Consider the following 25559-nt stretch of genomic DNA (forward strand, 5'->3'; position numbering starts at 1 on the left):
AAAAAATACATCAAGGACCATTTATATAGTTACGGTGAGCCAGCTACTTTTCAGCCAAGAACAACACATACATATAGCTCAATATAAGTGATGTTAACAGTATCATTATATCATAGTTCATATTTCTAGAAGTTCTAGAAATATTCAATTAAACTAGAAGAAAATTATATCTTTTATTTACATTATTACTCCTATTATTGGTAGTTTATGTTTCATAATGTTTAGTTAATGCCTCACAATGTTTTGTTTAAGAGATGTTGTTTATCAGTTAAGGAATAATGCCAGATCAACATGACCTCATTCCATGCTTGATTGATATTTTAATTGGTTTTACAAGTAGGCCTGCATGAGACATTGTAACCTTATGTAATTGATGATTAACTGAAGAATAATTGAAATAACAGAACATCAATTTGAATATTAGCAACAAATTACTTAACAAAAGACAATTCATGTAAAACTGCAATATTCTGAATCTGCAATTGATTTTGAATTTAAACTGCATTAAAATCTATACAAGGCACACAATACTTAATTGTTATTTCAGATTTACATGTAGGTTTATAACACAAATCTGAAACATGGTGAAAAAATAACTTTAAGAAAAATTGACTTAGCTGTGATCTGCGAACAGTAAATTCATTGTTTTAAGCGACAGTCATTCTGTACGCTTGTGACAATAGTAAACCAAAAATCAGGAAATTTGTTAAACAAAGTTACAGGAATACATTCAATATCTGGAAATTTGTAACAAGAGTACAGAAAGGTTAGATAATTTGTTTCAAGATTGTAGCAACATAGAGAAATTTGTTACAGGAGTACAGCAAAATTAAGAAATGTGTATAAAGGAGTACAGTATGATATGAAATAATTTGTCCTGAATTTCATTACAGAAGTACAGCAAAAATAATGAATTTGCATACAGGAGACAAGACAGATAAGATAATTTGTTACCTATGAACAACAATTGTTGCAGAAGTACAGCAAAATCAGAATTGTTTTGTTTTTAGAGTTAATGTACTTTAAGAACTGTGCCTTTTCATTACAGGAACTTCTCACAAGAACATCATTGGAAACACACAAGTTAGATCTAATGGCAGAAATCTCCAGTCTGAAGATCAGATTGGCATCTGCAGACAAAGACAGAAGAGATTTAGATGACAGGTTACGAATTTCACAGGTATGAAATATTACAGGATAACATACTGTAGATTCATTTTTATTCGTTGGATACAAATGTTCATGGATTTCAAGGGTACAGGTCTGGGTGAATCACAAATTTAAATGTTCAACGAATTACAAATTTTCCATAAGTTTAAATGTAAACTTGGGAAGTCAAAAACGCAAAAATTAAATGTCCACAAAGATACAAGTTTTCATTAATCCACGAAAATTGGCACCAAGAAAAATAATGAATCCACGAAAATTGGTACCCTGAAAAATAATGAATCCAAGAAAATTGGTACCCAGGAAAATAATGAATCCACAGTGTAAGCATTGCAAAAAGATGTGGAGTGATCATACATTGTGTTGCAAAGATAGCCACTTATAATCTCACAAGTTGTTGATTGATAGTTGTTTGCTTGAAATCCAGTGGCAAGTATTTCAATCAGGATGTCTCAAATTAAGGGCACGGAAAATAAAAAAACCCACAAAACAAGATTAAGAACAAAGCTAAGCCAAAAAGCAACATATATATTTCAAAATGCAAGAATTCACAATGCAGAGAAATATTTGTATAAAGTTTTTTAAGTTTGCATAAAAAGAGGAGCAAAAGATACCTGAGGGACAGTCAAACTCATAAATCAAAAATAAACTGACTACGCCATGGCTAAAGAGAAGTTGATAGTAATGCTTGAAAAATAGCATATTATAAATGGAAAGGTTACAATCTGAAAATCATTGTAGATCACAGCTTTATCATAATATAAAAGTCTGTCATATTATTGGTTTGTTATTGCAATACTAGTATAAAGGGTTTATATTTTCCTATGTTCACAGTTACACAACTAACAAAAAATTAATTTGTAGTACTGATACATATCAGAGTTTTTTAAGTGCAAAATTAAGATCAATGAATTGATCACGACTTTTATATTAATGTTAACTGATTTTACATGATTTAATACCTCAAATGAATAAAAATTGTCATATATGATCGCTTTAAAAGAGTTTTGTTGTCGTGTTGTGATTTGTTACAATAAATTGCTCTTAAACATGTTTAAAATGAAGCAAGAATCAATTAAAGGTGAGGCACACATCTTACGTAGTAGTCTATTTCTGACATTTAATGTTTTTGTTATATGTGTAATAAAAAACAAATTGTCAATGTTATAAATAAATGCAGAACTTAATATTTATAGTAAAAAAAACAACATCAAAACTTTAACAAAGTCTTCACAAGACTTAAAAGGGAAAGTAAACATTAAACCGCCATCCTTCCTTGTCGCCAACACAAAGAAAAATGTCCATACTTTATGTAAAGTGTCATTATTTAACTTGTATAATGTCCGTTTCAGTTATTTGTCAAGATCTATGCTAATTTCAGCTTTGAGTAAGTCATTATCTTTGCATATATTCTGATGTGTTCAAACCCTGCCAATGAGTTATCCTACAGGGTTCAATTTTTGTAAGCATTACATTGTTAAGGGTGAATATCACCAATGTATAAGGGGCATACACTACAGCAATTTTGAGGGAAACAAATCTCTTTTCACTTATTGCCAAACTGGCTTAAATTCTCAATTAAATAGCCAGCTCCAACTCTTTTTCCATTTCATGAAAGTCTGTAAATTATCTTAAAAAAAATAATACAATATCTGCCATTTAGTTAATAATTTAATTTTGGATGTGACACGTCTTCTGATTGGCTGACGTTATTTTGTTATCAGCCCATAGACATAATTTAGTCATGTGACCGTGATGTCATCAATGTTTTTTCATGGTTTTCTACGGTTTAAAATGAAATTTAGAATTAAATTATAAGAAATGACTGCAATATTTTTTCTGTCTATTCAAAATAACATAAAAAATGTGGTGCACACTGTTAAAGGGAAATCACACTATTGTTTATACGCATCGCTCTCGGCGCCGCTATAGTGTCGTGGCCGTATTATGACGTCGCCGTTTTCGATTCCGTCGCAGTGGTTGTTAATTTCTAAAATGGCGGCCGCTCGATGGGACGTTTCACTAAAGCAGAAGAAAGCAAACCACGTTTTGATTTAAGAACAACAATGAAAATGCTACTTGAAATGGACACAATCACAATGTATGTCAACAAAAATAGCCGATAGTGGTCTTGATATGGTCTTGATATGAATGTCCGTCCACTCAACTCGTTTTTGTATAAAAAAAAAAAAACACTTTAAGTTTACTGTAAAGTTTATATAATTTCAAATAAAATATTTATTGATCTCGCAGATTTCTTCGTTGTATGAAAAAATATTGTAAAACAAAAGAGATATTAAAACTTTTTGTCGATCAGTTCAATATAATCAACACGTAAATTGGCGAATATGAAATCCGTCCGGTCAAAAAAAAATTGCAGAAAAACAATTTGTTTTACTTATTATAAAGTTTAAATTTTCATATAAGATAACTATTAATCTCGCAGAGTTCTTAGTGGTATGAAAAAATATTGTAAATCAAAAGAGATATTAACAATTTTTGTCGATCAGTTCAACATACGTAAAGCGTACATAGAGTGAAATCCGTCCGGTCATATTTTTTTGCTATTTTTTAAACTATTTTTCACGGTTAGATTTTCATAAAAAATAGTCTTGTATCTCGAAGGTATTCAAATATTAAAATAATCTATCAAATAACAAGAAAGTTCCGGTGAATATCCTGTCACAACCCGGGCAATCGTCCTGTCATTAGTGTAACCCAGCTGTTGGCAGCGTATCGTCGCGATGCGGTATGTGGGATTCAGCGTATATTTTCCGGAAAAAAAATTAAAATATATTATTACCAAGAGAAACAGCATGTAAGCGTACAGCTTCATGACCTTGTAGTTTTCTGTCCAGCGTAGGGACGTAAACCAGAACAAGGAATTTCTGTCGACTGTAAGTTTTCTCATATCACATGAAACGTCATTACTATATAGTCTTCTATGCTACATGTATTTAAACAATTCATAAAAACTTAATTTCACATCTGTATTTATCCGGCTCAGCCTGACGGGTTATACAAAGCAGGGTCAAAATTCATAAGTCAATATGTTCTAGTTGAATATGTATTTAACTTGCCACTGGCCGTTAATGTGTGAAGTGTTTGCATGTGACGACAGAAATTATCCAAGTGTCATCCATCTTTCCTAAAATATTCCTTTGGTATCTTACGTTTCTCTATCCCTCTATTTTTTCTTTATCTTTTGGGGAGGTGGAGCACAAATACATGAACACGAGTGAATTGTAGAGTAATCATATATTTGTTGAAATATCAAAAGTTATTTAAGAATAACGCCATTTAAAAATCACTGTAAGAAGCATACAAAATTTTACATCGGTTTCTTGCTGTCGAAATCAATGAAAATTTAGCACCGTATTATAAAATAAATCATACGCAATCTTTCTTTAATGCTTTGTAAATGCTTGCATAATTTAAGCACCAAAAAAAAAAATATGTTGTTGTATTTCTTCAAACTGTAGCTACATGCAGCAAACTGTACGACCAGCAGATTAAAACATACGACCGCTAGACGTCATAGCAATATGGGAATATCAAACACTATGCCTAGTTATTTTGATCCTATTGATGACCACAACAAAAGTTCCACACTGTATATTTGGCTTTACAAGTCACCGACAAGAGAAATATTTAACACACAAATACATGTACTTATGTAAAGTAACATATCTATCAGAGTGCTAAACTGTAACCATCACACCAGGGTCCGTCTTGTAAAAGAGTATTCAACTCATATAGAAAAATGCCTTTGTGCTGAATTTCGTTTAATATTTGCCACTGAAATATTTGCAAAAATTAAGAAAAAGACGGGGAAAAAACAAAACAAAAACTAGTAGTTCAGATGTAGGTGCGTGTTCAGATCTCTCAATGTGATCACTTGCCTTTCAAAAAACAGTGACATATAGAGATTGTCGGAATCCGATCATGACTGAAAAGGACAACAATTTTTGTCGAGCCTTCGACTTTAGTCGAAAAAGGGAGACATAGCGATCCTACATTCTGTCGGCGTCGGCGTCCACAAATATTCACTCTGTGGTTAAAGTTTTTGGAATTTGAATAACTTTCTTAAACTATTCTGGATTTCTACCAAACTTGGACAGAAGCTTGTTTATGATCATAAGATAGTATCCAGAAGTAAATTTTGAAAAAAGAATATCCATTTGTTCCGTATTTTACTTATAAATAGACTTAGGTTTTCTGCCAGGATACAAAACATTGACTTTGTGGTTAAAGTTTTTAAAAATTTTAATAACTATCTTATCCTATTCTGGATTTGTACTAAACTTGGACTGAAGCTTGTTTATGATTAAAAGCTAGTATCTAGAAGGACATTTTGTTAAAATTCTGTACCTGATTATCCGTATTTTACTTATAAATAACCTTAGTTTTTCTTCTAGTTAATATTACATACAGTCTACAGTTAAAGTTTTTAAAACATTTATTAGATTCATAAACTATCCTTATTTTTTACCAATCTTGGACAGAAGCTTCTTACAATGAAAAGATAGTATCGAGCGGAATAGTCTTATTGATTTTTTCCCCCTCATTTTTGTTGAGGGATTAACAGCAAAAGAAGGCGAGACACTGGGTTCTGCGGAACCCTTACGATTTTTTTTAATACAAAGGCAGCTGATTTTCTCTTGATACCTTGTTCTTTAAAAATAATGGCCAACATGAAATCAGAGTGCTGAAAATGGCACACACAATTAATCAGTTATTTTCAAATTACCTATTATTAATCCGCATTGGGAAACAAAAGAATATATATCATATTGAAACATAAATGTGATAAAAGAATATACATTCAAAGAAAAAGAGGAGCACCAACAGAAAATAGAAACTGCAATCTTTCTCTTAATTTCATCGGATATACAATAATACAATACTAATTTATTAACATCTCACAATCAATAATATCGGATCTCAAAATTTTAACTCTTACCAAAATTTCTCATACTATCTCACAGTAATACTATAACTTGAAAGTTATAAGCGGAACTCGAGCTTTATCTAGAACTCTTACTCGAGTTAATATGCGAACTCAAAATGATACTCGAACTTCAACTCAAAATCTAACTGGAACTCGAACTCATTAAAATGTCTACAAATGTTATCAACACTGATAAAAAAACTAGAGTTAGATAAAATATATCAACTTTTCCACAGAAACACGGAAAGATGTAACAGATTGAGAACAAGAAAAAAAACTAGTTCCGTTTATTATAAGTTAAAAGATTTATTTATTACATATCAACTGATATCAATATAACGATGTGTCTTTTATTGTCAATCTGTATTAGCACTGAATTATCAGATGCATTGTATTTCTCATAACGTACCAAAGTTGCGCGAATAATCGAACGGAAATATCATATATAAGTAATACATAAAGCTTTCATACCCAGGCGATGAACACTGAACATATTATGTACAATGAACACGAAACGATGTATGAAAAATGGGTGCGGGATGATAGAACTCAGACAAAAAATTGGGTTTCCACAGTTCGAATAACTGACTTATGAAGCGTTATGTTATTACGGAAATGTTAACCATTTTTTAATTCCTTACGAAAATAGTTTTTATTAACGTTTAGAGTTTATGGCATTTTAAACATGGCATTTCAGGTTTTATCTACACGGTGCGAATGGACAAGCTCGTGAAATTACTCTGTCTGCAGTCTAAAAGGAACGTGTTACTTTTTAGCACGGATACCTTCGGTCTTCTGAGATAGAAGATTCTTTACCTGGAAGCCGAAACTTATTTGTATAATACGGCATCATCGGAGACAAACATTCGTTTTTCCCATACAACAAATGCAATTAAGAAATACCAATGATGACTTCAACTTTGACAATTACTTTACAATAAAATGTTACTGTATCTATGTTTAACGATTCAATAGATTGATAAAAATATTAATGAATAATTAAATACCTAAAAAAATGTTCAATCATGATATAGTTATTATATTTTAATTCAGCCCAAGCGTTGCAAGAAATGCTGTTATACCAGCAACGTCGTTCTATAACGTTAACAGAAAAGTTTATAGTGCCCGCCAAAATTCGACGATAACATTATTTCCGTTTTAACGGATTTAAAACATCGGTGACCCCCTTTTTTTATTTATGCTTTTTAAATATTCCCTGAAGCCGCAACTTATGCATAAGTTTGAAGGGGAAAACATTAGTAGATTTTTTTTATTTCAAGAAAAATCTATTATAAATAGCAATTAAAAATGGCGGGAAATGACCAAAGGTCTCCAAAAATAAGGAAACAGAGACCATAAAATGTGTTTAAGGTACAAATAACATTTGACTGTATTTGATATTCCAGTTCAAAATCATTTTTCAATAATTTTGCCATTTTAAAGCATTTTAGAGCGCTATTTCTATATTTTGGTATAACGCGATTCTTGAAGTTTTGATGACGTCATATCTCGAAAACAACATCGGTGACCCCAAAATTTTTTCCGCCTAAAATATCGTAATAAGTATGAAATGTCTACATGCAAAATTTCAATGAATTATTATTAGTAGTATAAATAGTGTGATTTCCCTTTAAATAACCTGCTACACGCATTATTCAGTGTGCACCAAATTTTTTATGTTATTTCTTCATAGACAGAAAAAAATATTACAGTCATTCCTTAAATAAAAAACAAATTGTCAATGTTATAAATAAATGCAGAATTTAATATTCATAGTTAAAAAAAATCAACATCAAAACTTTAACAAAGTCTTCACAAGACTTAAAGGGAAAGTAAACATTAAACCGCCATCCTTCCTTGTCGCCAACACAAAGAAAAATGTCCATACTTTATGTAAAGTGTCATTATTTAACTCGTATAATGTCCGTTTCAGTTATTTGTCAAGATCTATGCTAATTTCAGCTTTGAGTAAGTCATTATCTTTGCATATATTCTGATGTGTTCAAACCCTGCCAATGAGTTATCCTACAGGGTTAAACTTTTGTAAGCATTACATTGTTTAGGGTGAATATCACCAATGTATAAGGGGCATACACTACAGCAATGTTTAGGGAAACAAATCTGACATCTCTTTTCACTTATTGCCAAACTGGCTTAAATTCTCAATTAAATAGCTAGTTCCAAGTTCCAACTCTTTTCCCATGGCATGAAAGTCTATAAATTATCTTAAAAAGAAAAATACAAACGATTTCTGCCATTTAGTTAGTAAAAAAATTCTAGGTCAACTTTTAAGTCATGATACAACTTTCATTTTCAGATGCGTAATTACAAACTTTACATATCCTTGTTCTGGTTTGGTACTTGTTATTGAAAAAAAACCTTCACTTATCACAAACACCAAGCTTTTCATCTGATTCAGACAGAGCAAACACTCTAGACTCATAACATCGAGGAAGAACAAAAGGTGCACTCGCCGTTATAATTGATTCCACAATCAAATTTCTATACCAAGCTAATACCAAAACAAGATTTACATATATTTCTACTGCAATTTATTGATTATAATTACCTATTATTGTGTTATAATTGATTCAAGTCTGAGGTTTATTGTTTTGATAATGAGGTAGATATTTGCTTTTATTGGTTTAAATTGTAGATTGCAAAACAATCGTTGACACATTTCTTTTGTATTTTGAAATTTGTTGAAAATAGATTTTTTTTTTTTTTTTTTTTAGCGACAGATCAAAGAACATGAATCAAAATTAGCAATAAAGGATGCTGAAATCAACGAACTTCGACAGAGGGTAGTCAGAAATGGAACAGTTGTAGGATCAGATTCAAACGGTAAATGTCAAATTTGTGGAGAAATGGATTTCCAAAATTAACTTTTAACTTCTTATTATAAAACATCCATGAAACATTAAAAACATTTTTTAATTTTTTTCCCTCCATTTAAATTGTGGTTTCCATCAATTTGCTTTTTATCTAATCATTTGCTGTGGTTCTTTATACTCTTCATTTTATCCCCTAATGTATCTTTATAATATAGTACACTTTAACATGTTTAAGATGAATGATTAACTTTTTAAAGTTTATTTGCTGCTTTAAAAAATTACACTTAGAAAAGCCTCCATTTACAAAAAATTGTAATTGGGGTTTGAGAGCAACAAGGCGTATTTGAAAATGAAATAATATATGTTGCAAAAAACAAAGACATTGTGATTGGTGGATATTTGAATCCCCTTAAAATTCAGTAAATTATTTTTTGCTGCAATTTTCTGTTAAATGGCTGTTGTTTATTGTATTCTGTGTGAACATTATCATTCAGCCCAATTGTTTGATAATTGTTTGAGACATCAATGAACTTTGTCAAACCTTCATTGAATTTGATGTAACTTGGACAAGAGCTTTCTATGATCAAAAGACAGTATCTTATGCAAAATTGTGAATAAAATATCATTTTTTTACTCCTATCATAGCGATAAATGAACTTAATTTTTAGCTCACATGGCCCAAAGGTTCTTTAGAGCCTCTACTTTAAAGTAAACATAACTGATACCAGCTCTTGCAGGTTAGACACAGGGTTCCCCTGAAAGTTTATGAATTAAAATTTAAAAAACACTGGTACCCCTACAGATAGTTATCATATTGAAATAATGCAGATGAGTTCTAGTTATATAGCTTGATTCGATTCCAGGTGACATAAGCTGTACCAAAGGATTAGAACGAGAACGTACATTAGATAGGTTAAAACGAAAACGTAAGAAAAGATTGCCTGAAACAGATGGTCGTTGTTTTTTTAATTCCCCTTTAATTCTCCACTAACACTTTCTTCCTCTAATGAATCTATTTCTTCAGAGTTCTCTTTCTTTTTTTTTTTTAGTTTTGGTGGTTGGAATTTTTATTTGTTTTTAGAAAAAATGTTCTCTGGAAAGTAAGGGAGGGATAGACATATTTTGATATGAGCAGGGTATGATTTTAAAAATTTAAAGTTTTTGACCTTTTTACTTTCTACTTATTTATTAAGTTAACAATAAAAATAGTCATTAAAGTATGTTCATGAACATCTTTACTTGAATTATAGGGTACTGTAAGATTTTGAATATTCTTAACAATAATATACCATTCAAAAATGTTTTTAATTGAGCTTATAGAGTCAGAAGAAATAGTTATTCAATTCCCCATGCAAGATGTTTAAAGAATATCTCCTATTTCTTTTCACATTTCAAGCAGCGCTTAGACGTAGAAAATTCCCTTGCGGTATTGGTAAGTGCCCAATAAGCCAGATTCCATCACAGAACAGTCACAAAATCCCATAGTTCATGCATGCTCACCTAAATTCATCACATTTAGTCAGAGAACATTTTCATGTTGATTTTAATTAGAATACTCATTCATATTTGTTTTTCAGCCGTTTTTATGTCCAAGCCAGTTTGCCGTAACGCAGCCTTCTTGAAAGACAGATAATGTATTGCTTTTTCGCCTTCATTGGCTTGACAAAACTCCTATACACTTTGTTCTGATAATTATTTTTTAAAAGGCAGAAACAATTCTGATTCAACATTTAAATGACAAAAACTGAAGATCTCAAAACGGTGGTTGCTAAGCACATTTGACATAACCTTGACTTTTGACCTTAAGACATTCACTAGGTACATACTTTAATCTTCCTGATTATCAAAAATATAATGATGTCAGACCCTTTTAGTGAAATTTTGAACACAGTATCTGTATTTAAATTAGATTGCTTATTAAATACTGAGGACACCTGTTTTTGGTTCTGTTTCTTTATATTTGCTGATTGATATAGAAGAAATCATGCAATAAGTTTTGTTCATGATTTTATTCTAGATATGAAATGGTTTTAACAAATGTACAGTTTACTTTTGGTGTATTAATTGCATCTGTAAATATATTTTCTCAATAGTTTTTGTGACCATTTGTGTGACTGTCAGGTATGCTTTAGTTATTGACTAGCACGTCTCTTTCAAATTTGCTTCTTGTGTAAATTAATATTAATCATATGTGTCCACTATAAGGCTGTTAATTACTGGTCAGTTTTGAAATATTCAGACCTCATAAAAGTATGAAAGTTTACATTACAAGAGGACTCCTATAACTTTAATTTTTTGAAAAGATTGAAGCCTACATATGAGATAAATTGAGAATGGAAATGGGGAATGTGTCAAAGCGACAACAATCCGACCATGGAGCAGACAACAGACGAAGGCCACCAGTGGGTCTTCAATGTTGTGAGAAACTCCTGCACCCTGAGGTGTCCTTCAGCTGGCCCCTTAACAAATATGTATACTAGTTCAGTGATAATGGACGTCTTAATGGAATAGATAAGCATTTTATAACTTATTACCATGGCCTCTTTAGTAACATTGTAACACTTTTTTGATTTCTCAATTGGTCACAGATAGACATTATTTGCACCCAATCATATAAAGATAATGAATAGGCAAAACTTCCAGCAACAATTTGGCAGTTGTAACCTACTTATTATGCCTGACTGAACTTTGAATGTGCCAGGCTGGTCTTTTACTTGTGTCTGTATTTATTCTTTTTGAAGTTAGGAGGTCTATATTTAAGGTAACCATGGGCTTTTTGAGAGGATGAATGATGACCTAAGGTATCATACAATTTAGTTTTCATACTACCTTTCACAATTACATTTTATGTAGTTTCTTTTTGTGTAGAGTTGCATGGATGATACAACTTTTATATGTTTTAGAGGTTTTATTGTCTTTGTCATAGAAAATTGAGTTCTACTAATATTATGTTGAAAATGTGTGATTTCATTATTTTAAATGTTCTATTAGCAAAATGTAGGTTTTTGCACAGATGGTGCTTTAAATGTAAAGCGTCTTAATTTTGTGCTGTGGATATGAAAGCCATTATGTGCTTGTAGAAAGAAAAAATGGTGATGGGAAAAAAAAGTTACCATACCATTTCATTGTTTTCTTTGGTTTAAATAATAAAAAGTATAAAAGAGGTTTAAAAAACCATAGTCAATACTAGTACATGGATATGAGACATAAAAAACAAATTTTGAGGTTTTAATATGAATACTTATTGAAGTTTGTTAGACTGTTTGCATGTCATATTTTTACATTTCAGTAAAACTTTTGCATTTTTTTTGCACAAAAAATAAATTTTGTTTGGTTAGGCATGTCTGCAGCTTTGTGGCCTATATATATTTTGGTTTATCATATAAGTTCATCTCATTTTGTAAAATTATGCAACTTGTACTTAAGCTATAGGTGTGGTTTAATTTGTTATTATTTCTTTTTTAGAATATGAAGTGGAAAAGTTAAAGAAGGCAGTAGATGCCTTGATGTTATCAAATCAAGAAAAAGTATGTCATTAATTTTAGACTGTTTAAGTACAATCTTGACAGCAGGTGTTATGATAGATGTACAAGGGGAGATAATTCATGAAAGATTATAATAATGGGAGATAACTCAAATGGAATGATGTAATCTGGGGGAAATTAATTGATTGATGAAAAAAGTTGAGAAGTGTCATGGTTTATTTATATAGCAGACACTAAATTAGCTATCAAATAATATTTAGTGGCGCTGTGTGTATATTTTGAATTATAATTAAGTGCCATGATGTGAGTAGGCAATGGATAGAAAAGCATTTCAAACTTCATTTTTAGACCAACCCATCAGTCTAATACAAAACAGGTTATATAAACATGTCCTAAATATGCATGTAATAAATGCAACTAAATAAAACATCCATCTAAAAAATATGTTAAGGATGACCAATATTGTCTCTGATGAAAAACAGGTTAATTAAAATTATTTATACTTAATACATGTACTGTTATCACTTACATTTTAGGACACATAATACTTAATTAAAACTATTTATACTAAATGCATGTACTGTTATCACTTACATTTTAGGACACATAATACTTAATTGAAACTATTTATACTAAATCCATGTACTGTTATCACTTACATTTTAGGACACATAATACTTAATTAAAACTATTTATACTAAATGCATGTACTGTTATCACTTACATTTTAGGACACATAATACTTAATTGAAACTATTTATACTAAATCCATGTACTGTTATCACTTACATTTTAGGACACATAATACTTAATTAAAACTATTTATACTAAATACATGTACTGTTATCACTTACATTTTAGGACACATAATACTTAATTAAAACTATTTATACTAAATACATGTACTGTTATCACTTACATTTTAGGACACATAATACTTAATTAAAACTATTTATACTAAATCCATGAACTGTTATCACTTACATTTTAGGACACATAATACTTAATTAAAACTATTTATACTAAATCCATGTACTGTTATCACTTACATTTTAGGACACATAATACTTAATTAAAACTATTTATACTAAATCCATGAACTGTTATTACTTCTATTTTTAGGACAAACGAATTGATGAAATGAGGAAATTAGTAAGAAAATATAAAAAGATTGAAGAAATGGTCATTCATGCTCAGGGTAGAAAAGGTATGTATACATTAACAATTTTATCTGACTTATGCCTCGTTCACATGTACCTTTAATTCAAATTGAATTTGAATCGAATTCACTAATCACGTTCACACTTCTTTTTTAATTCAAATTGGTAATTCGAATTAACTAATTCGCATTAGAAATATGTTTTTGTTTATCCGAATTAAAAGTTAACGTCGTTAGGACAGTGAAGCGAATTTGACACGCATTCCAATTCGAATTAGAATTGACGTTAGGACGTTAAACATTTTGAATGCGAATGAAAAATTTTCAGCTTATTTTTCGTCTTTTCAGTCTCCTAAAATAAGGCAACAGTTGTTTACCAATGTTCAAATCTTGCAAATCAGAGACATTTCAAATAATAAACAAAAAGGAGAGAGACAGGGTATATCAAAGTTATCAAGCCATGTCAGCATAACCACAACAATTTCACACTTAGTCACAATACAATGTATCACTATATTAAATAGGACACTATCTGATAAATTGCAGTTCTTATGACAATATATGTATTTTAAAAAACCATGCTAATTACATTGTGTTTATTTTTATCTTATTCTAGCATTAGAAGAAATGATGATTAATGCTGAAGATGACACAAGCTCAACAAGTTCTACCACACCTTCATTGTCAGATCCTACTAGAGATATGGTATTTATCAGCTTTTAAATAGTTTACAAATTTACAGATTTTGATTTTAAATAAAAAATCTAAAAGAAAAAAGATTGAGAAATTTTGGTTACAGAAAAACAATTTATTTAAAAACATAAACAGCTGTAGTCTGTTACAATTTTATCAATCATAATATGTTATGCCATCGCTGCTAAGGGCTATTCCAGAAAAAAATGTATGGGGGGGTTGGAAGGCACATTATATTAATAATACATGGGTGATGGGTATCAGAGCAACTTTTCACACTATAATGCACTATAAGTCTCAATTACAATTGTCTGGGTGGTGGGTGCTGACAAAAAGTGCCTTCCAACCCCCCATACATTTTTTTCTGGAATGGCCCTAATCAAAAGGGGCATTAAGTGTTAGCCTTGTTCATTCACAAAATTGATTTCTGTTCTTTTTGTTTGCCTCTACCAAATGACATGAAACTTATACACAACACATATTATCATAAAACACACATTAATTAAAATTTGATGTCTTCACATTGACAGGTCTCTGGTTATGTTTATTTATTATAATGTTATTTGCAAGCAGGGGCATCATCTGTGTGTCATGGAAATATCCACATTCACTTATTCAAAAATGTTGATGATATCATGTTGGAATCTACGGTTGAAAATAAAATGCGTATCTAAAATGTCATTATGACATGGGATTAAAAGATAAGAAATAAGAAATGAAATCAGTTGACTACAAAGAAATATTTTTATAACTTAATTTGTGTTTTACAGTTTGATGACAAGAATTACTCTTCCCCTAGTGCTACAAGTACACCTGGTAAGTACAACTTATTTTCTCTCATGACAAAACAAATACTGTTAATTCCAAACTACTGTGATTTTTAAAGATTGGGCAAAGAGATTACTTGTTTTGATTTCAGGAAAAGTTGCATACTATAAGTTATATGGTTCGCTACTGTCCCCATACGAATCCATAGAGGGTTAGTAAAATCCATAGGGGGTGAGGACGGAGGCTGAGTCCCTTATGAATTTTATTCACCCTCTATGGATGCATAGGGGGTCAGTAGTTAACCGTATAACGAATTTATCGGACGCTGGACTTTTTCTGCGGCGTTCTGTTGAAAAATAAACAATGAAACACAACAACATTAATAGATGACGTCGCCATTAACCCCATATGAAACTTACTAACCCCATACGGTCTCATAGGGGGTCACCACGTGACGGAATTTAACCAATCACAACGTGATAATTCATCTGTGGTCCGATAAAAATTTATGTATTAGATGTTTAACTGCAAGTTCATATTATTGAGTTACTTACCCAGTTGTATTATTCACATTAACAAAAACCTTTAAATAATTTCTGAATTTACAATAAAATATGAGAAGTGGCTAAAAAGGTCACACTACTATTTTAATTTCTTTCTTTTTATTTGATCTGGACATTTTTTTCCATGCATAAGTTTTAGGAAAAATTTATACAGTGGTTTATGTTTTTTTTTTTTTTTTTTAGAGGGGAAGGGGTTCAAAAATATTAAACTGAGGTATAGTTTTATCAGAATATTTATTGAATTACATATTTACACTTCATTTTTAAAAATCTAATTATAGTTCAGTCATATGATGGAAACAATTTATTGGTCAGTACTCCAAAAAGATCCTCTGGTGGATTACAACGATCAAATAGTGCCGAAGATGTCACACCGACTAATAAAAAAGTAAGTTGATTAAACTCTGAAATAAATTTATCCTAGAAGTGAAAAAATTTCAACATTTTCTTTCGAAATAAAAACTAAAACTTACTACATTATGACATTCTATATGCATTGTTGAATATTCAAAATCTTTCTTAAACAGTCTTACAGATGGTTTTCAGAATATTCCTATTATTCAATTTATTACTAACTTTGAAATTATAAAAATTTTACAAGTCACTTGAACAGTTTTATAAAATCCTGAATTTGAGCTGTTTGGTCCATCCAAACAATTCCTGTTTCTAGAACTGTTATGTTTGATCTAAATTTTGGGTCATTGTCAGTTGAAATGCCTTAGCTTCACAATTATGGTAGAACACTTAGGTAGACTAACATGAGGTCCAAGATGAAATGTACCTCTTAGAATGACAAAATTAAAATGCCTTCCATGATAAAAGATATTTACCATCAAACAAAGTATGAAAAACATGTATTTTTGAAAACTTTAAAAAGTTATTCTGTGATTACTATGTAAGTTTTCTAATAGACAGCATAAAGATAGCATTTAATAGATACCAATACTAATTAGTATTAATATATTGGAAAAGAAGTTAATTTTAATCATATATTTAGATTTACTTTATATTTCAAAATACAAAAAAATATCACATTTAATTGTATCAATAATCAAAACCCATGATACCACTTTCAAACTTAAGTAAATAAATGACTCCAAAGTTGACACATTTTTACTAACTATAATTTATTTATATTCCAGAAACATATAATTACTAACAATAATCATCCAGAAAGCTACAGTTCTGCTGGTCCGGAATCATATGGTACGTTAGTTAAGGAAGATCATACCGAAGTCCGAAGGTCTCGGGGCTTTCCTGCATTAGGCAGGGCTTTGATGAGGGTGAAAAGCGGCAAAAGGAGTACCTCGGCCCCTAATTTAGGTGATGGGATTACCATTATAGAGTCTGCAGTAGATAAGTGTAAATACCTCCGCATGCCACGTTTCTGTCCAATACTCTGACTAACAAATAATACTGTTACAGTTCAGCCTGGTTCCCTGTAAGGTTTTGAGCAGTGTGATTAAGTGGTATCATTTCTTTTTTTATGTAATCTTAATCTTAAAAAAATGATTTCTCTGAATATGAATAGGGCTTGACACCCATGGTTAAAGATCCTGATAACCTCTTCATCCCTTTTCATAATCTTGATCTTAATCTTAAAAATGATATATCTGAAAACCCATGGATAAAGCTCTTAATAACTACTTCAGATATTGCAAAATTTCTTTTATTTTAACTATTCATTGTATTTAATATCTGAAAGACATATTTTAATAAAATAAAGGTAAAATCATGCTCAAATGATTATGCATATAACTTAAAGTATAAATAAAAGATCAAAAGGTTAACATCTATTCATGAACCTATTTAGTTTCAGATTTAATTTAAGGCCTTGAGTAATATATCAAAACAGTTTGAAGTATACTTAGATTATTTATTAATACTTTTATAATTGTATAAATAAACCAATTTTTCAAGACGTTTTGGCCATTGGCATTCTTCAGTTCTTTATATTGTAAAGATAAAGCTATGTAGTTGAGAGGAAAAATAAAGAACTGAAGAAGGCCAATGGCTGAAATTTCTTGAAAAATTAAGATAAAGTCATATAGTTGAGAGGAAAAACAAAGAACTGAAGAAGGCCAATGGCCGAAACGTCTTGAAAAATCGGTTTATTTATACAATTATATAAAGTAAGTTCCCTATTGGAATTTTGAAAACAAGGATAATATTTTTATCTAAAAGAACAAGTAGCTTGATTAATCATACATATCATTAAAAGTATAAATTAATTAATTTTTGAACTGAATTTAAAAGTTTCTTTTTTTTTTAAGATGAGTTGACTTTTAACGATCAAAATACATTTTTCATAAACTTTTCATGATGTTTTGTCAAATTTTTATCAATGAATCACCTCCACCTAATGTGAAAACAGACTATTTTTGAGTAGGAAACTTCAAGAATATTTCCACTTGTAATAGACATTACACAGTTTATCATTTTTTCTGTGCTTAAATCTTTCTCAGATACACACTGCTCAAAACAAAAAAATAAAAAGGCATGCGTCCAGATTTACATGTATATCCCCATTCTGAATTATAATCCTCCTCAGTTGTAAGCTCATTATATTCCAGTTTGTCAGCATGGTTATAATCAATAATAAAACACTCTGTAATTAAATTGCTTGCCAAAGATCACTAACTCTAACATGAATTGTTATTTTTGTATGCAAAAATAATCAAATTGTATATATTTGAGAGGCTTTAGAAAGCTCTTGTGCAAAATAACAATTGTGTCTGTAAAATAAAATCCAATATTTTTAAAGTATTGGGTAAATGTATTCATTTCTGTAAAGAAAAAGACCTTGCAAAAATTGTGTTTGTGGTCTAAATGTGACCTGTTTTATGTCATAATTTGCCCAACAATCTCTTTCTTGTGGCATTCCAAAAATCTATGACAATCAGGTTATGTTTCATAATTTATTTTCATGATTTGTACATTAATTTGTTCAAGTTCTGAATCTGTATGAAAAATATGACAATAGGACGTAAACAACGAGCAATTTGTTTTGGTAAATGTGATATAGAGAGTGCTAATAGCCATGCTTATCAAGATTTAATTAAGAATACACTCAAAATGGAAATATTTGAGAAAAAAAATATTTATTTCCTGTGGAGTGGCATGGTCACTAAGGTTTACCTTCGATGATCTGAACGTCCCAAAATTGGTTTCTGTTTTCAAACTTTAGGTTACCTCAATTAAACATGTGATGAAACTTAAACTAAATGCTTATTAATATTACCAGCAAAAAAAGATCAAGGTGGATATTTCGGTGGTGTAACTTACACTGCTCTTGAGTTACCCCATTACTGTTTGTTATTCAGTGAGAACTCTCTAGCACCCCAGCAATCTCTTAAGACAACATACAAAAACAAATGTCTTCAAATTTCAAAGAAAACATAATGTCAATAGGTATGAATTGGTGCATTGACTTTTGCATATTTACAATCATCAGCATTGGTGTCTTATGGACACGTTATTCTTTTATTTTTTCTTTAAACTGTTTTCTTAGTTATTATGTATTTGCCCTTGTGAATAGTTAAAATAGTGTCTTGAGATTTAATATCAACCTTTTAATTTTGGGGTGATTTTTTTTAAGGGGTAGGGGGGGGGGGGGGTTCTTAGTTATTATGTATTTGCCCTTGTGAATAGTTAAAATAGTGTCTTGAGATTTAATATCAACCTTTTAATTTTTGGGTGATTTTTTTAAGGGTTAGGGGGGGGGGGACAAATCTTAACTAGCCTTAGAGAAAGATGATTTTTTTTCTCTTTCTACTGATTCAACACAATATATATAATTAAACATAAACGATTGGACAGATCATACGTTCATGTGTGAAGAATATTTAGAAATTCTACACATTTCAATTATGTCTAAAATAGTTTCTTGTGTAATACGATATCCATGATATCTATACGATAAGAAATTTAATTGATGTTAAAATAGCTACAATCAAACAAAAATGCGATAAAACCATGATTTAGATTTATTGCTAAATATTTTCAAAATGGTATCCTCATTTTAATAGGGTTTTATCAACTCAATCTTCAAATTCGAAATCTTCTTAACTATATCACTTCTCTACAGATAATATTTCAAAGTTAATTATGAATGAAAAAAACAAAAATGCATGCAAGAACAATAAACAAATTCATTTATGCATCTGTTATCTAGGATTTCATATTTCTTTTGATGCAGTAAACCATTTGTTTATGTTTCCATAACAACAGATAAAAATTGCCCATCCATTTAACATACGGTTGTTTTAAGAGGAAATGATAAGAACAATATGTTTATTAGCATCCTGTTGGCGTTAAGTAGGTTTACGTAAGAGTGGGTAATCATTTAATAATGGGATGTACTACTACTCCAGATTCTTGTCACTGATTGTATTGTTTTAATAACAATTATGGATGATTTGAATTTAGGTAATGTATTTTTGCTTATTTTTCATAATCCATTTTCTTATTGATTCCTGAAATAATGATGATTTGGTTTGTCTATTGGTTGTATCTATTAGATAAATTTGTTTCATTACATTTTATTGTTGAATTGAAAATAACTTTTTGAAATTGAATTAGAAATAGAAATTAAATATAAAATGATTGAAGATGTTATTTAAAAAATGAGAAATAGATATGAAATTTAAAAATGAAATGGAAAATGAAGATTTAAAAGCATGTCCCTGCTTCTTTTGAAGTTATTTTCCCCCCTCCCCCATCAAAATGAGTTTGCACTCTTTCAACCTTGTCATCATAGATTTCAAGTTTTGGCTGATGCTCATGCAATAGCTTTGTTTTGAATTGCTGAATGGACAGAAAAGGGTAACACTAGAAAACAAACCCCCCATTAGCCCCTCACCTTAAAAGAAAGAACTTGAGATCGGTATATTAAATAATTGTAAATTTAATAATTATGCTATGTAATATTATGTGACAATTTAACAATACCTTAGAATGCTAGAAATAAATGAATATAATTTAAGTATATATTATGTTGAAAACATATCTGTTTAGCATGTTTCAAGTATACTCCATATGTGCATGCATTTGTTCAATTAACAACAATTATTTAAAGAAGAAAAATGTACATTTCATTGTAATTTGATGTTAAAGAATCTTTTTACTTTCTCATAATATGTTATAAATTTGCCAATTTCTTTTATTACTTTGGCAAGAATCTAAGATAATTTTTGTTTATATAACTTTTTAAAACTATAGTGATGATAGATCAAAGTTGTTAACTTCTTGTATTTAGTAACAAATGGTTCAGTTTTTGTAAAAGCATAATGATAACAGATTTGTTTATTGTAAATATTTCTAAACAAAACTTTACATACCGCAAGAACAGATTACAAAGTTTAACATGAAGTATGATTTAGTCTCAGGATTTTTTATTTTCCTGAATTTGGTTATGGATGTCAAATTGTTATTAGAAAAACTACTCGTAGTGTAGTCCGAATACTTATGAAGTCTTTGAAGGCTATTTTAAGTATATGCTTTGATGCCTTCCTGTGAATAAGGAATCTATAAAAATAGACATTTGAAAAAAAAACAAAAAACTAGCAGTTATCATGATGATCTGGACTACTCGCAGCACAGTGGAAAATCTATTTAGACCTGTCTTTTTGCACTAAAACTATTCAAGTGAAGTAAATGTTATGCCCATAGCTAGTCAGTGGACTTTTCATAATTGGTTGGCTTCTTTTCAAATGAAAGGTCTTGATAAGAAGAAACTATAATAGAAAGAATTCTTGGCGAAACAAACTGAGCCTCTGAAAAGTCTGGATTTTTTCTTTTATTTAATGACTTGTTAACTGCACTTTTCAGCTCAAACAGAAGTAGTTACTGATGATGAGGATGGACTCCAACATTTAAGTGGTATTGCAGGAGGAATGCCGATGGATGCCAAGAAAAAATCAGGATTACGCAGATTTTTAGGAAAGTATGTATTTATTATACAAGATACTGTGGATTCATTTATATTCATCGAATACCAATTTTCATAAATTTGATGGGATCAAGGTAACCACTAATTGAAGTGTTCATCGACATACTAATTTTCTAAAGGAAATGTATGCAGAAATTGCCAAAACCAAATTAAATATCAAGGAAAATTCAAGTTGTCCGCTATCCATAAACATTGGTACCCACGAAAATAAATGAATCAACAGTATTGCTTTGTTTTATTGTTACTTTTTATGCCCCACCTACGATAGTAGAGGGGCATTATGTTTTCTGGTCTGTGCTTCTGTTCGTCAGTCCGTCCGTCCATTTGTTCATTTGTCTGTGCGTCCGTTGGACCCGCTTCAGGTTAAAGTTTTTGGTCAAGGTAGTTTTTGATGAAGTTGAAGTCTAATCAATTTGAAACTTAGTACATATGTTTCCCATGATATTATCTTTCTAATTTTAATGCCAAATTAAAGTTTTGACCCCAATTTCAAGGTCAACTGAACAAAGAAAAAGATAGTGCAAAGCTCAGGTTAAAGTTTTGGTTAAAGAGTGGGGCATCCTTGTACTATGGACACATCCTTGTTACATGCGTGTTCTAGAGAGATTCAATTTATTTACTATATACATGTATGTACATGTTAGAAAGGTATTCCTCAATTTGCAAGATTTATCTGAAATATGATCTCATTGAAGTGAGTGTTGAAAGTTTTCACTTGAAGAATTGAGAATTTATACAGAGGATTTATTTTGTAAACACTACAATATTTTGTAAATCTTTTTGATAGAACATGTATTGTGAACATTGGATTGTTGAAAGTAATATCCTTAGTAAAGCAATTAAGAATACATATTAACATTGTTTTATTGTTTATTTAGATTAAAAAGAAGTGGATCTCAAGATTTCCATGAAAGAGAAAAAACAGAGCAGTTTAAACGAGGAGGTGTTCGGGCGACAGCCTCTGGTAGACTTGGCTGGTCCAAGGATACCAAAGTTCAGGAGTAAGTAGGAATATTAAAAATTGATAAATGGACAAAGCCTTTAAGAACACTATAGAAGGAAAGAAGAATTATTTTTGAAAAGATATGATAAAAAGAATTTAAAACTGAGAATAACTAAATATTTTGTATGAAAATCCTAAATTGAATTTATATTGGTTTGGGTAGACCCAAAATACAAGAGAAAGCTACACAAGGTTTCATCTTAAAATTGTATTAATTAAGTGAAGTTATAAATATTTAAAGGATTGGAGATCAAGTGGACAACATACTTGTATAAATTCTTCTCATTAAAAATTAAAAAAAAACATGATTTCACCCGATAAAGACTTGTTTATCGCTAAGGTTTGACTAGATTAAATTATGTGTCATATTTATCTAAGTAGTTTCCTGAATAAGAGTGTTAAATTTATGTGGTCTTACACGTATAGGCAAAAGTATCACATTTGGAAGATGTCTTTAAACAGTTTACAGTAATTTACTTCAACTAAAAAACTTGTCTGTTGTAGAAACATATTATTTTATTATTATTTCATGCATACATTGTACTTAATTTTTAGAGACAGATTTCATACATGGATATTTCTTTTTCAGTAATACACCTTTTGCTCGATGGGACAGTGATCGTGTGACAGCATGGATGAATGAGATTGGATTAAATATGTATCTTGTAGAATGTCGGAAATATATCAAAAATGGCGACCAGATGTTAAAATTTACCTCACATGATTTAGAAAAAGTAAGTGTGATATGGATATGTTTTGATAAAAATCTTATTTATATTTTATGTGTGTAGTGTATTTCAAATTCACCATGTTCACACCAATGAGGTCTTCGATTCTACTAGGTTGTAAAATAAACGATAATTCTAAAATTCTTAATCATTTTACAGTGAGTTGACTATGGGTGTTACTGTAAAACTTTACCTATAGCTCAACCTGTTTTTAAAATTGACAACACAATAGGGACATTTAAATTGACCAGTTGGTATTGTTAGATTTAAATCTACCTTGATGCTACCTGTAAAAAAATGTATTCACCTAACCCAAAGTTTCAGCATGCTTTTTTCCTGAACTTTTTCTTACCTAGGATTATTCTATTGAGAGATTTTTTATTTTACTGTCATTCAAAATATTAGGAGTGATCAAGCCAAACAAGAATGACTATATCATATATGTTATTTTCTTGCAGTTTATTTAAAATTGCATGGCCTAAAATGCACTACATTTCATCTTAATGTTTGCATAGCCACTACTAGCAGTGTTTAATACCCTAAATAATCCAGTCGTAATATTTTACTCACTTTATGAAACATCAAAATCATATTTGAATAAACAATTTCATTTATTTTTTTACACTAATATTTGACATCTCATCCAGAGTTCCAAAGTTTTTAAATAATTCCCAATTTCATTCATTTTTCACTACTTCACTAGATTTTTTTCTAAATCCATAGTATAAATTCTGATTAACTTCCCATGATATACATCCTAATTTAACAGGTGCAGAATCTATACATAATTCAGAATCTTGTAAATTTTTTTTATCATTTCCATTACTATATTCCAAATAGTTATCCTCACTTTACAAATATTTTGTAATATCTTATTTATATTTTTACTATATATCACTTGATTTTTTTATATCCACAGTAAACATTTTATTTCATTTCCTATTATAAATTTCCAAATCAAACAATATTTGATCCAGAATTTTATAATGACTATTTCCAATTTCACATTCACTTAAAACATTTCCTTGCGTTAGGAATATTTTAGAATATTTTACTTTCATTTTTCACTTTATCACTAGATTAGACTATATCCACTGCATTAATTCAACATTTTATTTCATTTCCAAGATCCCATTTAAATGGTAAATCATCTTAAGTTTGTAATAGATCCCAAAATTAATAATGAATGTTTTTAAATTCACATTTAAAGCCACAGAAACATGTTGGATGAACTCACACTATATCTCCTACTTGAATTCCAGTTTTGAAATTTTTTAATCTTTAACATAACTAAATCCCATTGTATGAAAATTTGAATTTCCTTGAGTGAACACAGCATTTTATGTACAAAAGTCCCACTAATATTATAATAGATTTCAAAGAAAAAACACAGCAAGGTTTACTCCAAAATTATTTTCGAATTTTACATGTACAACATCATATGTAAGTCCCACAAAACAGTTTGAATGAATTATTTCCTCCTTGATGTCCTTCATGACAATAAAATCTTGAAAAAAACACATCACATTTTAAGAAGCAAAATTGCTATAAAAAATCTAAGAAGTGAATTCAAATAAAATAACTCCAATATTGTATGCACAATGACATCAAAAGATTTCAAACATTGCAAATAATAATCCAAAATGAGAATCTTGAAGGGACATGTAAAGAAATGAACAACATATCCATCTGAAAATTTAAACTGTAAACACCTGAACAGCTATTTCTTGTTTCACTGGGAGATGGACAATACTATATATAAGGGTTAGAATTTTAAAGAAGCATTTAGTGTGTAAAAACAGTTTAAATTTTCAAACATAGTAAGACATATTTAATTTAATCTTTTACTGATTTAGAATTTTAGGTAAAAAATAGATAATTATATATATCAGGGATTTAAAACAATGAAAACCAAAACTATTTTCTTCCCTATCAATTTTTTGATAGAATAATCCTAGGTAAGAAAAAGTTCAGGAAAAAAGCATGCTGAAACTTTGGGTTAGGTGAATAAAAATCTTTACAGGTAGCATCAAGGTAGATTTAAATCTAACAATACCAACTGGTCAATTTAAATGTCCCTATTGTGTTGTCAATTTTAAAAACAGGTTGAGCTATAGGTAAAGTTTTACAGTAACACCCATAGTCAACTCACTGTAATTTGATTTAACATTTTAGAAAAATGTGTGAGCATGTGGGTCCGACTTGGTAGTTTAAAAATTTGTAAGGGTTTCACAGAACCCAGTGTCTGACCTACTTTT

General features: G+C 30.0%; 1 protein-coding gene across 17 annotated transcripts in view; it reads left to right on the forward strand.

The window, feature by feature from the left end:
• Window positions 1–25559, forward strand: part of LOC139481717 (liprin-beta-1-like) — an 86238-nt gene that overhangs the window by 41904 nt on the left and 18775 nt on the right. For 6 of the 17 annotated variants that reach the window (XM_071265190.1, XM_071265187.1, XM_071265193.1 and 3 more), the window contains 12 exons: window positions 1049–1180; window positions 8854–8962; window positions 9816–9878; window positions 12418–12479; window positions 13560–13644; window positions 14213–14301; window positions 15060–15105; window positions 15902–16008; window positions 16763–16982; window positions 21450–21564; window positions 22449–22571; window positions 23163–23307. In XM_071265190.1, coding sequence (XP_071121291.1) covers window positions 1049–1180; window positions 8854–8962; window positions 9816–9878; window positions 12418–12479; window positions 13560–13644; window positions 14213–14301; window positions 15060–15105; window positions 15902–16008; window positions 16763–16982; window positions 21450–21564; window positions 22449–22571; window positions 23163–23307 — 1296 coding nt within the window. The remainder of the gene's footprint in view (window positions 1–1048; window positions 1181–8853; window positions 8963–9815; window positions 9879–12417; window positions 12480–13559; window positions 13645–14212; window positions 14302–15059; window positions 15106–15901; window positions 16009–16762; window positions 16983–21449; window positions 21565–22448; window positions 22572–23162; window positions 23308–25559) is intronic. The other 11 variants (XM_071265195.1, XM_071265204.1, XM_071265203.1 and 8 more) reach the window with 5 other exon arrangements.

The sequence above is a fragment of the Mytilus edulis genome, chromosome 7 (assembly GCF_963676685.1).
Source record: "Mytilus edulis chromosome 7, xbMytEdul2.2, whole genome shotgun sequence".
Lineage (NCBI taxonomy): Eukaryota > Metazoa > Mollusca > Bivalvia > Mytilida > Mytilidae > Mytilus > Mytilus edulis.